General features: G+C 45.7%; 2 protein-coding genes across 2 annotated transcripts in view; both read right to left on the reverse strand.

Moving 5' to 3' along the window:
* The window catches only part of slc25a17 (solute carrier family 25 member 17), a 191015-nt gene extending 185251 nt beyond the window's left edge, over positions 1-5764 (reverse strand). The window contains exon 1 of the mRNA XM_080447229.1: positions 5755-5764. The gene's annotated coding sequence lies outside the window, so the exon portion shown is untranslated. The remainder of the gene's footprint in view (positions 1-5754) is intronic.
* Positions 1-14435, reverse strand: part of caskin1 (CASK interacting protein 1) — a 143714-nt gene that overhangs the window by 2993 nt on the left and 126286 nt on the right. Inside the window, exons 16-20 of the mRNA XM_080447227.1 lie at positions 6501-6602; positions 3994-4132; positions 3346-3489; positions 1510-3005; positions 254-595 (exon numbers count right to left, since the gene is read on the reverse strand). Of these exons, the coding sequence (XP_080303353.1) occupies positions 254-595; positions 1510-3005; positions 3346-3489; positions 3994-4132; positions 6501-6602 (2223 nt within the window). The remainder of the gene's footprint in view (positions 1-253; positions 596-1509; positions 3006-3345; positions 3490-3993; positions 4133-6500; positions 6603-14435) is intronic.

Genomic DNA, 14435 nt, shown 5'->3' on the forward strand with positions numbered 1-14435 from the left:
TTAGTTCTTTAATACATTTTCAAAATTCACTGGTTACTGCTTTGATTTCATATCACACACCAACTTTCACCAGCAAAAATAAATGTAAAAGAATCGCGACATATTGTGGCACGACACATTGTGACACCCCAAATAGATAGATAGACAGACAGACAGACAGGTCAGGTAGACAGAAGGTGAGGTAGACAGACAGACAGACAGACAGACAGAAAGCCAGCCAGACAGACAGACAGACATATATATAGGTATGTACCTGTCCTCTCCCTTGGCGCCGGATGGTCAGGCTGCCCTCCTCGGCGAACGGCAGGTTCTCTGACGAGCTGCCGCTGCCCCCTGACCCGGGATGGGGGGAGGAGGGCGGGTGGGGGGAGGAGGAGGAGGCGGAGGAAGAGGAGGGCGGCGGTGAGGTGGGCGTGGCTTGGGGGGAGGTGGCGTCGGGCTGGACGGCCGCGGCTATGGCCACGGAGAGGCAGGGGGAGAACGACGGCTGGTCCCTCCGGGCGGCAGCGACCAGCTCGGAGACAGGACCACTGATGGTCCGACGCCTGTTGACCACTTCACCGTCCAGACCGATGGCTTCACGGGGCTTACCCACCTGGCAGCACGCACGCGGAACACACATGCACACGCACACGCACACGCACACACAGACAGGAATGTGGAGATAAGACAGGGATATGTTAGATATGGAAAATAAATTGAAGATATGGACGTACATTACCGTGTATCACACAGAATAATACACACTTTAATAGTGACACATACTGTATAGTCATTATGGTATATTCAATATACATAATAATGATAATACATATTTCTCTACTTTTTGTCTCAATTGTGGCACTAATGTATCATGGCTATAATGAGCAACGCAGTTACAGTACAGTAAGTAACCTGGTGCAGTAGTTTAGCAATAACTAGAAAGCAATAAAAAGCAATAAAAAGAAAGAAAATTATTACAGTTGACATTTTGTGAATGCACACATAAGGATAATTCCTTTTAACAGGATGTTCATGAAAGTCCTTGCGGTCTTGTTTCCAATGAGGGCCTGTGAGCAATTAGGGGTTAAGAGTCTTGCTCAGGGACAAATTTCATTTCATCGACACATATGCTGACCTGGCCTGGAATCGTACCCAGGGCAACCAGGGCCTCTGGCTCCCTAGGCGGGCTCACTAACCACTCAGCTATGGCCGCCCCATGACATATGACATCTCTGTCATAAAGGCACATCTGGTCAATGGTTCAAATTTTATATTTTGTGAATAACTGTATCTGCAAAATGTTGTGGTTCTCAAATGCTTTCATGTCAAGGGACCCCAAATAAATATGTATTTGACCGGGCTTCAACCCTATATTGAAGAATATAGGGTTGAAGTGGTTACACTGATTTTGATGCTATTAGCTAATTTTGCCGGGGACCCCCAGGGGTCCTTGAGGTTGTCAAGGACCCCTGGGGGTCCCCGGACCCCACTTTGAGAACCACTGAATCACAGTAGTGCGTTTGTCACCTGCAGGAAGTTCCTCTGCAGGGCCATGCCCTTGGGTCCGCCCCCTATGGAAGACATCTCCAACATGGCGGCGATGCTCCTCACGCTCCCCACGCTGCTCGTTTCCACCACGCCCGTCTCCACGGAGACGCCCAGGTCGCTGGCGCGGCGCTGCTGGTGGTAGCAGGGCACGTCCAGCATCCCTCCTGTGGTGGTGACGGCGGCGGCGGCGGCGGCCAGCGCGTTGGCGTGCACGTTGGCCTCCGTCAGGTTGGAGGTGGAGGTGGAGATGGCCGAGCTGGAGCGCTTGGGAGGAGGAGGGGGCGGGCCTTTCTTCTTCTGCCGCAGGGCGAAGGACTGCGATTGGCTGCGGTTGACGTTCTTGTCCTGGTTGCGCACCGAGTGGCTGCGGCTGACGCGGTGCGTCACCGTGGCGTACTTCCCCCCTCCTCCTCCTGCTCCGACCGCCGCAGCTGACCCCTGGCCCCTGACCATCGTGGCCGCCCCCCCTACTCCTCCTCCGCCCCCCGTCCGCCTCTCTACTCTGTCGTCACCCTCTCCGTCGGACGCGGCGTGGCGGTCCATGCTGTGGGCGCGCTTCTGCTGTGGATGCTCCCCGCCTCCCTCCTCCTCCCCCTCCTCCAGCTCAGCCTCTGGAGGAAGGCAGAGGAGAGGCACAGCGACCTGGCCTTGGGGCTGGGGGCTCTCCCTGACCTCCACTGCCTGTGGCTGGGGTTGCTGTGGATGGTGGTGTTGGGGATGCTGGGGATGCTGGGGTTGGTGGGGTTGGTGGTTTTGGGGATGCTGGGGTTGCTGGGGATGCTGGGGATGCTGGGGATGCTGAGGATGCTGGGGTTGCTGGGGATGCTGGGGATGCTGGGGTTGCTGGGGATGCTGGGGTTGCTGGGGATGCTGAGGATGCTGGGGTTGCTGAGGATGCTGGGGTTGCTGGGGATGCTGGGGATGCTGGGGATGCTGGGGATGCGGCGGCGGCTGCGTCTGAGAGAGCTGGGTGGGTGGCGCCCCGCGGTGCGTGGGGGACTGCGGGGGGTGCGAGCGCGGGGACTGGGGCCTCTCGCCCTGCGCGACCTGGGGGAGCGGTTTGGGCTTGGTCTGGGGAGAACTCGAAGGCGCGCTCTGGACCGAGGAGGCCGAGGAGGAAGAGGAGGCCCTGGCTTTGGTGGGAGTGTGAGGCGGGGTGTAGGGAGGCGCCGGCTGGGAGTGGGAGTGGCGGAGTTTGCCTTGAGAGGAGACGTTGCTGCGGTGGGAGGCGGCGATGCCCTGGCTACTCTGCTGTCTCATGGTCCGTGCCTCCTTCTTGGGAGGTGGTCCTACCCCCCCACCAACACCACCACCACCACCACCACCACCACCGCCGGTCATCACCTCGTCATGGTCCTTGCTCAGGCTGCGGGTTCGCTGACCTTTCACCTCTGGGCCCGGCTGGTTCATGGCACTCTGCGGCTCAGTGCTCAACTCAGTGTCCTGGAAAGTGTTCATCTTAGGAGACATGACCTCTGGAGAGAGAGAGAGAGAGAGACAGACAGACAGACAGACAGACAGACAGACAGACAGACAGACAGACAGACAGACAGACAGACAGACAGACAGACAGACAGACAGATTCATTATCAATAGAGTGAGAGGAGCTTCTGATGGGCAAATAATAATGCATGCTCTCCACAGAGCCTATTTATTCCATGGAGGGCATACTGTGAGTCCATTACTGCAGACAGATCTAATTTCATTCCATCATTAAAAGCATATTTTAAATAATAACATCATCCTATAATTACATTTCAAATTGCTGTCTTTTCAAATATGTATTTAGCTACGCTAATGGCAGCGTGGTCTCACCGTCGTGCGGCGGGCTGTCCATGGACATAACGTCCTGCTGTTGTGTGATTGGTGGAGGCTTCTTCCTGGGGGAGCCCCGTCCGTCTGTGCCGCGCTGCATCTCAGCCAGACGCTTCACTGCTAGCATCAGCTTCTTCTGGTGGCCTACGCATCCACACATCATAATCAACTATCAATCAATCAATTCCCATTATATACAGAATGTAGAGAATGACAGTGCTTTTAGTCACATGTGGGGGCAACATCAAAGGGATAGTTCACCCAAAACAAATCTTTTTTCTATCGTCACCCCATGGAGACTTGAATTCATGGATATTTTTTAGTTTTTGTCGCATTCCTAAGCCAATAATTTGATGACCAGCTGGTAGGCAGCGGTTCCGATAGGAGACACAAAGGAGACTCTTTATGTCTCCTACCGGAACCGCTGCCGGTCATCAAATGATTGGTTTGCGACAACATTCTTTTTCCATGGGGTGACTGATCGATAGAAAAAAAGTCATTTTGGGGGTGAACTATCCCTTTAACATCTTAGAGAGGAGACACAGACGTACACACGCACACGCGCGCACACGCACACGCACACACACAGAGTAAGCGACAGATAGTAGTGGGCTCTCAGTGGGCTAATACTGTAGGTGTCTGTCTCACCCAGTTTGGTGATGCCTATCTCCTGCAGGTCCTCCCAGGTGATGTCTGTGATGAAGTCAATGTTCTCATAACCATTCGTCACCAGCACCTGGTGGTACTGACTTAAACCAATGGCAGACAGCCACTCTCCCAGGCTGGCCTAAGGGGACGACAGAGATGGGAAGACAGAAATTAGGCCAGTCATAGAAAGACATTCTGCTGAGACAAACCTTTGAATAAAAACTATGGCCTTTGTGAGCATTAGGGAGACACTTAATGGAGTGACACCTGCAAACTAATTCAGGCTATTTTTGAATAGCTAACGCAAAAATCTAAAATGACATGCTTTCCCTGTTTTAATGGGGTAAAAATTATGTAACCTATGACAAACTATTTAATTTTGTCATGGTAAATAATGGTAAATGGTGCATTTATATAGCGCTTTTATCCAAAACGCTTTACAATGATTGTGCATTACATTAACCCACACATTCATCCACCGATGGCGGAGGAAACCATGCAAGGCACCAACCTGCTAATCGGGAGCAATTAGGGGTTCAGCGTCTCGCTCAAGGACACTTCGACACTAACTCTGGGGGAGCCGGGGATCGAACTGGGAACCTTTGCGGTTACCATCCGGCCGCTCTACCGCTCTACCGTCATATAACAACTGGATCATATATCCCCAACATAAACATATTTCCAAATGGTTTGCAATTTATAACTGTTGACATAATTATAAGCAATCAATATCGAGCAAATACAAATAATGTAACACAATGTTATAGGTTAGATGCTTAATCAGTCACCTATTTAAACAAGAGCTTTGACAGTTATCAGATGTCGACAACAGATCTGGCTCTATTAGAAGACCTCTATGCTTGCGTAATGTCCGTGACCGCAGGGATCTGTTCATGGAGAGTGACGTCTCCGAAGGCATGTCCTTCTGGAGTTATGCCACAATTCGCAATTCAGTTAAGGAGAGAAACCAGACCTCTATTACCGTGCCTATGCCCGTGCAGGTGCTCTCCACGTTGGGGTTTTTGGCTACAGGAAGCTTTCAGCGGGAGATCAGGGATAGGTCCGGTATATCACAGCCAAACATTAGCAGAACGATGCCAGCAGTGTTGGCGGCTATCACGTATCCAATTTCCGTACAATGATGCTCAATAAACCATGAACCCATTTAGACATTTAGGCCGATTCTGAAAACGCCTTCTAAATCCTAACCCTAAGTTTTCTGAAAATTTTTTAATGTTGCTTTATATGCAGTATAGCAACGACTAAGGTTACACAGATGGTTTCTCGGGTTGAAAGGTAAAAAGACGTATAGTTTTAACAGGTCTAAATGGGTTAAGAGATAATATTATGAGTTTCCTAATGGGACTGGTGTGATTTATTATACCCATGTGTGTCTGTAGCCACCATCCATGAATGAGTTTGCATTAATAAATCATAAAAACCTATATAAACCGATTCCCAGAGAGCCTAAAACCACCTTAGCTGTACTAAAATGACTTTACACCATGAAGACCTCGTGGTTTATTGCTTTTATAAAACAGTTATCAAATTTGGCACCATGAAAATCATAGACATATCCAATATCCATACAATTAAAACTTTTTTTTTTTTTCACTACAAGTTTGTAAATAAAAGAATCAGAATCTGATTTTGAAACCATTTGTTTGCTGCAGTGATGAAATGTGGTCACAGCACAGGTGTGTGTTTATAGAGCATTTTACAACGGCTTCAAACGTGGCTCAGCCAATCACAATAAAGGACCAGAACTATCAGTTTTAAAACGAACAATTCTCTGTAACAATTAGCTTTGAAAGCAGAAGATTCCATGGTGATGAGGTTGCCGAGTTATATTTACAATCGGCATCTACAAAATTGGTACTGTAGGTACTGTAATAAAAGCAAACTGGTCCTGTTTGATGGGGCACTAGGGCTTTCACGACTAGATATTTTTACTGGTCGACTAATTTCACCCAGTGGTAGTCGACTAGCAATGTTAAAATATAAAAATATATATTTTTTACTATTATTATTATCCTCCTGCCTTTATTTTTATGCCGTTTTAAGGGAAGCGCTTCTGGCACAGCAGCACAGCAGCAGAGCAGCGTCTCCAAGGATCCTCAAAAGGGGGTTATTGCCCAATAATAGGCTATTATTGGGCATACTTTTGACCCCCTTTTGATCAAAATAAAGGCAGGAGGATAATAATAATAGTAATGGCATTAAAACAATATCAACTATTCGACTAGTACCAACAAGGTCGACTAGTGGTTATACTAGTCGACTGGTGAAAGCCCTATGGGGCACTGCTAAACGGTTGTACAAATACAAGTGCTGCTGAACTGACTGTGTGTGCGTGCGTGCGTGCGTGCGTGCGTGCGTGCGTGCGTGCGTGCGTGCGTGCGTGCGTGCGTGCGTGCGTGCGTGCGTGCGTGCGTGCGTGCGTGCGTGCGTGCGTGTACGTGTGTGTGTGTGTGTGTGTGTGTGTGTGTGTGTGTGGTTCCACTCACAGGTTTCTGGTCTGGCAACCATTCAGTAACACTCAGCTTGTTGATCTCGTTGCTCATCTTCTTCCTGTGGCCTGGCTTGGTCACCCCAATGGCTGTGAGATCCTACACACACACACACACACACACACGCACACGCACACACGCACACGCACACGCACACGCACACACACACACACACACACACACACACACACACACACACACACCCATGAGATACAACTACAAAGTCAGATACTGACACACAGACATCATACTTCCATCCACAAAATCTGCCCAACTTCTTTGGACTCCAGAGGATGCATATTATGTGTACATATACACACACACACACACACACACAGAAAGAAAGAAAGAAAGAAAGACAACTTGCAACAGAAAAGAGTGTGCGGTGGTTTGATGGCAGAAAGGAAAGGAGAGCTGGTGTAAAGTAGGGAGAGGATGCATGTCAGCAGTCAGTAATAGAATCATTCTGCTCAGCTAGAATGGTTCTCAACCTGTGGGTCAGGACCCCCACATGATTTTGGCGGGGTCCCTGCAGATGACAGTGAAGTGACCATTTAAGGACTTTTAAGACCTTTTTATAACCTAAAAAAAATTTAATATAGAAAATAAATAAAAATAAATAAAGAAGGAAAAGAAAAAAGACTCAACAATCTATACTATAAAAACTGGTCAAACATTGGCCAAATAGTCAAATAATATTTAGGCAATAATTGTGAAAATAGCCGATCTACAAGCTCCCAACGCCTTGTAGATCTGCTACTTTCACAATATTTATCTGTGGAACCAAGTCAAACTAAATGTAATGCCTCAACTCCAGAGCATGTGAGCGGAGCGGAGCGGGTGGAAATGCCGCTCGGCGCTCCAGGGGGCTGGTTTCACGCTTGCTATTCGCTCACGTTGACTCCCCCCGCGCTCCGCTCCCCGTCGCTCACGTTGATTTGCGCACCTCTCGCTCCATGCTCCGCTTAAACCGGGTCGCTCAACAGTAAAAGAAAGAAAAGAAAAAGAAAGTAGAAATTCTAATGAAATCTCGGTGCGCTGTGCACTGCTGGATGTCTGTGTGTCTCTGAGTCCGTGCGACCGGGCATGCTCAAACATTCGGTGCGTGGCCCCCGCCGGGGCGGCTTGGAGCGGCAGGCGGTCCTCGCTCTGAGTAGCGCTCCAACCTTTTTATAAACCAGCTCCGCGCTCACGTCAAAATCGCGTCGCTCCGCTCGCGCTCCGCTCCGCTCACATGCTCTGCTCAACTCCTACAATTCCAAGTGCTTATCCCGGTGGGGGGGTCCCCAGTTCACATATGATTATTTTGGGGGGGTCGCGGTCTGAAAAGGTTGAGAACCACTGAGCTAGATCATGTAGCACTTTCCCCTGGTAGCCAGTCTGTGTTTATGTGTTCTCATCATCACACACTCACATTAAGCTTGCATATATACGTTCATTGATTAAGAAATTGGAGCTCCTTCATTACAGAATTAACCCTTTAAGACCTGGAACGCATCTGTGTCACTTCTTGATTTGAGCTAAAAAGCATTATTTTATACTTTGGCTATTCAAAAATAGCAGATATACAAGCTCCTAGCGCTAGGAGCTTGTAGATCTGCTATTTTTGAAAAATCGTGAAAATGTGTGCAAATCTTTGAATATATTGTTTTAAAGCGAACATTTTTAACTCCAATCTTTGCGTCTGGTGGTCCCTGGAACAAAATGTTTTGAGATGGGGGTCAACGGCCAAATACATGGCCGCTGAAACTTGTATACAACTTGTATACAATACATACAAGTTTGGGGGCATGAAAAAGTTTGAGCACCCCAGAAAACTGTTGGGATTTAGAAGACATTTGTAGAATCGGCTTCAGGTCTTAATGGGTTAATACAGATTGTATAAAACAAAAAACTAGCTTTTAGTTTGTGAAAATTGAGATCGTCGTTAGGGTTATCAGAAGCCCTGGTGGACACACAAACACACACTTTTACAAACACACACACACACACACACACACACACACACACACACACACACACACACACACACACACAAGAACACTTGCCAACACACAAGCCAACACTCTCACTTCTAAGTGGTCACATACTGGCGTCACTGGGGTGACCCGTTTTAAAGTTCAGGGGTAGTCCGAGTCACGTGACTGATGATGGAATGCAGACGCATGGGGAAACAAGGTGGGTGTTGAAAACACATTCAAAACAAGTGAAAACAAGGCAGCCAGTGCCGTTGATGTTGCATACTGAGAGAGTTGGAATGGGTTATCATACGTGCTCGCTGCATCCGCATCAGTTGCAAAAGGTACCTTGAATAATGTCAGTGTTGAGAAGTAACTAAGTACATGTACTCAAGTACTGTACTTAAGCACAATTTTGAGGTATTTGTACTTTACTCGAGTATTTCCAATTTCCATCATTTTACTTCTACTCCACTACATCTCAGAGGCAAATATTGTACTTTTACTCGACTACAATTATTTGAACACTTTAGTTACTAGTTACTTTGTAGATTTTGATGACTATTACAAAACATACAGTAACCACTTCAGCCCTATATACATTTCAGCCATTTGAAAATAGCCGATCTACAAGCTGACAATTTATCGCAATGCGATGCATTGTGAGCTTGCAGATGTGCCATTTTACTTTTTTTTTAAATACATTTTATACACTTGAAAACGTGTGAAACGGGACATTCTGCATAATGGATACTTTCTACTTTTGGTACTTTAAGTACATTTTGATACCAATACTTTTGCACTTTTAAAGTAAAATTTAAATTCCAGACTTTTACTTGTAACATTATTTCACAGTATTTCTACATTCAGTATTGATACTTTTACTTATGTAACACATTTTAGCACTTTGTCCACCACTGAGTGTTATTACAGCTGTTATTGTTATTATTGTTGCTGTGCATATTTGTGTCTCCCTCTCTCTAAACCCAACCGGTGGAGGCAGATGGCTGCCCACCCAGAGCTATGGGTTCTGCTCCAGGTTTCTTCCCGTCAGTGGGTAGTTTTTCTTTGCCGCCGTCGCCAAGCGATTGCTCATGGGGGAATCGTTGGGTCTCTGTAGACTGTAGAGTATTGTTCTTGACCTGCTCTATTTTTAACCCATTAAGACCGGGAACGCATTCTGTGTCATTTTAAGATTTCTTTGTCTATAAAACAAATTGCAGATATGCAAGCTCATAGCGCTATGAGCTTGTAGATCTGCAAATCTTTTGAAAAATCATGAAAATGTGTGCAAATCTTTGAATATTTATATATATATTTAAAGCGAACATTTTGAACTCATATATTTGCATCTGGAGGGTCCCTGGAACAACACATTTTGAGATGGGGGTCCGTGGCCAAATACATATCATTTTGGGGGTCCTTGACGTGAAAGTTTGAGAACCACTGATATAGAAACATATATATATTTTTTAAACTGTTAGGATTTAGAAGACCTAGACCTAGTAGAATCTCCAGGAGCAAAGATTTGAGTTACAAATGTTTGCTTGAAAAAATATATATATTCAAAGATTTGCTAAAAATGTCACGATTTCTCAAAATAGCAGATCTATTCGTACTCATACTCATACTCGGTGCCGCGCTGTGAGCTTGTAGATCTGCTATTTTTGAATAGCCAAAGTGTAAAATAATGCTTTTCAGCTCAGATCTAAAAATGACACAGATGCTTCTTCCGGTCTTAATGGGTTGAAGTGTCTTGAGACAATTTGTTGTAATTTTGCACTGTTAAAAACTTTAATTGCTTGATGAATTGATTGAAATCATGCAATTTGTTGGTTGTCAAAATTCAGACCCTTAAGCCTGCACAGCAGCAACAGTATGTCTGTGACTTATTTAGGATTTATAAGTTATTATAAGAGGCTAGAGGATTTTTTTTTTACAGTTGTTCTATTTCCCTAGAACATGGTACGTCGATGTTGCCAGTTGTGGACTGCAGGATGTATTTATAGATTCAGGTGTACTGGGTTGAGGTTTGAGAAAATGGGTCGGAATAGAAGTGAATTTATTTACAATTTGACCCGCGTTTAGTTTTTGACAGCAGTTATGGTCGGTAAAGTGACGGAACACAGTGATGGACAGGTGTAAGCGATAGGTAAAGGACAGGAACCTCCTTGTATAATATTGATTGTAATTACTAGTGATGAGCGGGTCGACCCGTAACCCGCGGGACCCGCGGGTCAACCCGCGGCGCGGGTAGGTCGAGTCAGGATTTCAGAGAAAATTATGCGGGCTGAGGGTGAGCGGGTCAGCCGCTCTCCACAAAAAAAAAAAAAAAAAAAACTATTTTGACCAACATGCTTGTTTATTCAGCCCATGACAATGTTGTGCTACTGTAGACATTTAAAGGGACTTTGGGTACTTAAAAGAGCGCTATATAATATATATATATATTCCCACCGCGGGTCGCGGGGCGGGTTGAGCCATAGATTTATATATGGGTTCGCGGGGCGGGTTGAGGCGGGTCGCGTTCCGTCGCGGGTTGGGGCGGGCGGGTCATGAAAAAACCCGACCCGCACATCACTAGTAATTACTGTTGCATGTAAATCACCCATCGCTCTTAGAGAAAAAGGTAGGGTACTATGCTTTGTCGATAGCCGTTGCTGTGATGATCCACCGCATGCATTGTCTTTGGCCGTTGAGGGGACACACTTTAGCCCAGTGGTGGAAAAAGTACTCACATGTTTTATACTTAAGTAAAAGTATCAATACTGCAATGTAGAAGTACTCTGTCACAAGTAAAAGTCCGGAATTCAAAATGCACTTGAGTAAAAGTACAAAAGTACTGTTATCAAAATGTACCAAAAGTAGAAAGTACTCATTATGCAGAATGTCCCATTTCACAGGTTTTCAAAAGTATAAAATGTCTTCTTTTGAAAATAGCAGAACTACAAGCTCACAATGCGTCGCAGCTGAAGTGGGTAATGTATGTTTTCTAATAATAATCAATCTACAAAGTAACTAGTAACTAAAGAGTTCACATAATTGTAGTGGAGTAAAAGTATAATATTTGTCTCTGAGATGTAGTGGAGTGGAAGTAAAAGTATTGGAAATTGCAAATGCTCAAGTAAAGAACAAATACCTCAAAAGTATACTTAAGTACAGTACTAATAAGTATATGTACTTATTTCCCACCACTGCTTTAGCCATAACCTCTCTACTGTCCTGTGTGAACTGTATTATTCAGATACCCACACCGTTCGACTGTTCGTGCAAAAATGCAAACACATGCAAAGAAAGGTCTCACGATTGTCCCTTTCTGAAGATGAAGGTATACATCCACACAGCTACAGTGTTGTCTGAGAGTGGTGATGTGTGATTGATAAGACCAGGTCCCAGCAGATCAGTGCAGGAGGTGGAGGAGGTTTTATCAGGTGACAGGGACCAGTGTGACATGGGTCAATACCAGAGGTGAGAGGACATGAAGCCAGCACAGTTGGGGTAGGTAGTCATCGGAGGAGGGGGGGGGGGGGCTAGGAGTCTGACAATCATCAAAACACAAGGCTGTCACATGCATCTTGGAAAAGCATCAAGGACAGCACAATGAGCTCTGGCATTGTGGTCCTTGGAGGTGCCCCCTGTGACCTCTCTGGTGTGTTCTTTGACCCATTCGATCCGGGAACGCATCTCTGTCATTTTTAGATTTCTTTGGCTATATTCAAAAATAGCAGAGAGAGCTCGTAGATCTGCTATTTTTGGAAAAATCGTGAAAATGTGTGCAAATCTTTGAATCTTTTGAATTTTGTTCCAGAGACCTCCAGAAGCAAAGATTTGAGTTACAAATGTTCGCTTTAAAACAATGCATATTCAAAGATTTGCACAAATGTTCAAGGTTTTTCAAAAATTGCAGATCTACAAGCAGATCTACATGAGCTTGTAGATCTGCTATTTTTGAATAGCCCAAAGTATAAAACAATGGTTATAGCAACAAACAAACAAAATCTAAAATGACATAGTATGTGTTCCCGGATTGAATGGGGTTAAAGTTGGGGTCTTTGGGGGGGGGGGGGGGGTCAGGTTTATCCAGTGCCTTACCTCCGGGGTCATTCTGCTAATGGTGGGCAAGTCATAGCCAGCGCCCGTGAAGTTTGGAGCGTAGACCTGCAGCTGAAAGTCACTCAGCCATTGGACAACAGCCTCTGAGCTCTATACGGGAAAGAAGACAAGGGGGCATGGCTGTCACCGGGGTCTGGGCTCTCGTTTTTCCACAGCGAGGGCCTCGTGGGGGCTTTTTCCAGGGCTAAGAACCCAAATCTACCAAAACGTTCACATGGGATCGAGAGCACTTTCCGTTTACTTCAAACTTTTACCACAGCTGTTCATTATAACATCCCTGGAGGCTGTTTGGAGAATATGCCAATAGTGGGGAGAAAAATTACTCTAGATAGAGAGGAATTGAGAGACATAAATAATGAATTCACCCTGGGCCTTTCTAGTTTGGCCCTGTCGTGGGAAACCAGGTTAAGACTTTAGGAAAGAGGAAAATCCTTTTGCTGCCAGTCCTGGATAATCACTTAGGTAGGTCAATATCTGGTCAATATCTGATCTAAGAAAGACACTGAGTAGAGGAGAACTTCTGCTCTCATGTTCAAGAAAGCTCTCCAGTGAGGTAATCACACTTGACTAGCTTAATGACAGATAACTAGATACATCATTCCTTCCACGAGTCGGCGGAAGGAATGATGTCGGTCCACAACGCGCAGCAGTTTGAGGCAGAGTTCCAGTTCACCTTGAAAAAAACTGTAACCATTCTTTGAACGTGTATCACATGGCAGCAGAGCAGCAATTGCTAGGCAGCCTGCTTGCTACCTAGCACTCCAGGGCAGCATCCATCCCATTCTTCAAAGCAAGCTAATGAGGATTTTTAGGCGGTCCGCGAAGCGACATCGGATTCGTTCAGCCTTAAACACCTTCATCAGCTGGAGCAGTGTGTGAGCCACGGTGTTGACGCCGACGTCTGTTGTTTGTTTCAACGGAGGATACACACACTGATATATGTAGCGTAAACACTGACCCATTTCTACACTCTCAGGCCTAAAATAGCACCCCAGATTTGACTGTGTAGGAGTTATAAAGCTCTGTCGGTATAGAACTAGCACTATTACAGCACCGCTTCTCTTCCAACCACTAGACTCTATATGCTTTTTAGTTGACATAGGTCCCCCAGGGCTCTATACTAGGTCTACCTCCTATTATAGAGCTCACAACGCGTTGCAATGCGATTTCCGCTTAACCCATTAAGATCTGGAACGCATCTGTGTCACTTTTTCATTTGAGCTAAAAAGCATTATTTTACACTTTGGCTATTCAAAAATAGCAGATATACAAGCTCATAGCGGAGTGCCGCGCTACGAGCTTGTAGATCTGCTATTTTTGAAAAATTATGAAAATGTGTGCAAATCTTTGAATATATATTGTTTTAAAAGCGAACATTTTTAACTCAAATCTTTGCTTCTGGGGGTCCCTGGAACAAAATATTTTGAGATGGGGGTCGGCGGCCAAATACATATAATTTTGGGGGTCCTTGACATGAAAAAGTTTGAGAACCACTGATATAGAAACGTATTGTTTTTTTCAGAATACTGTTCGGATTTAGAAGACATTCGTAGAATCGGCCCTCAGGTCTTAATGGGTTAATGTTTGCCCCCAGAATAGGGACAGTAGGGGTTAAATACCTCTCTATCTGTCTCCTTCATTCTTCTGACTGTCGTCTTCCATCTCCTCCTCTCATTCTGTTTGATTTGATTTTTCTCACATTCTTCCTTGCATTTAATTGTTCTCTTATTGTCCTCTCTCTCTCTCTCTATCCTCCATCCGCCATCCCTTTTTCACTCTTACCTTCCAATTATCCTACCCTCTCTTCCATAATTTCTCTCTCTCTCAGTCCTTCTTCCTCCATTTCCCTCAATCGTTCTCC

The sequence above is a fragment of the Gymnoscopelus braueri genome (assembly GCF_963280865.1).
Source record: "Gymnoscopelus braueri genome assembly, chromosome: 13".
In the NCBI taxonomy this organism is placed as follows: Eukaryota; Metazoa; Chordata; class Actinopteri; order Myctophiformes; family Myctophidae; genus Gymnoscopelus; species Gymnoscopelus braueri.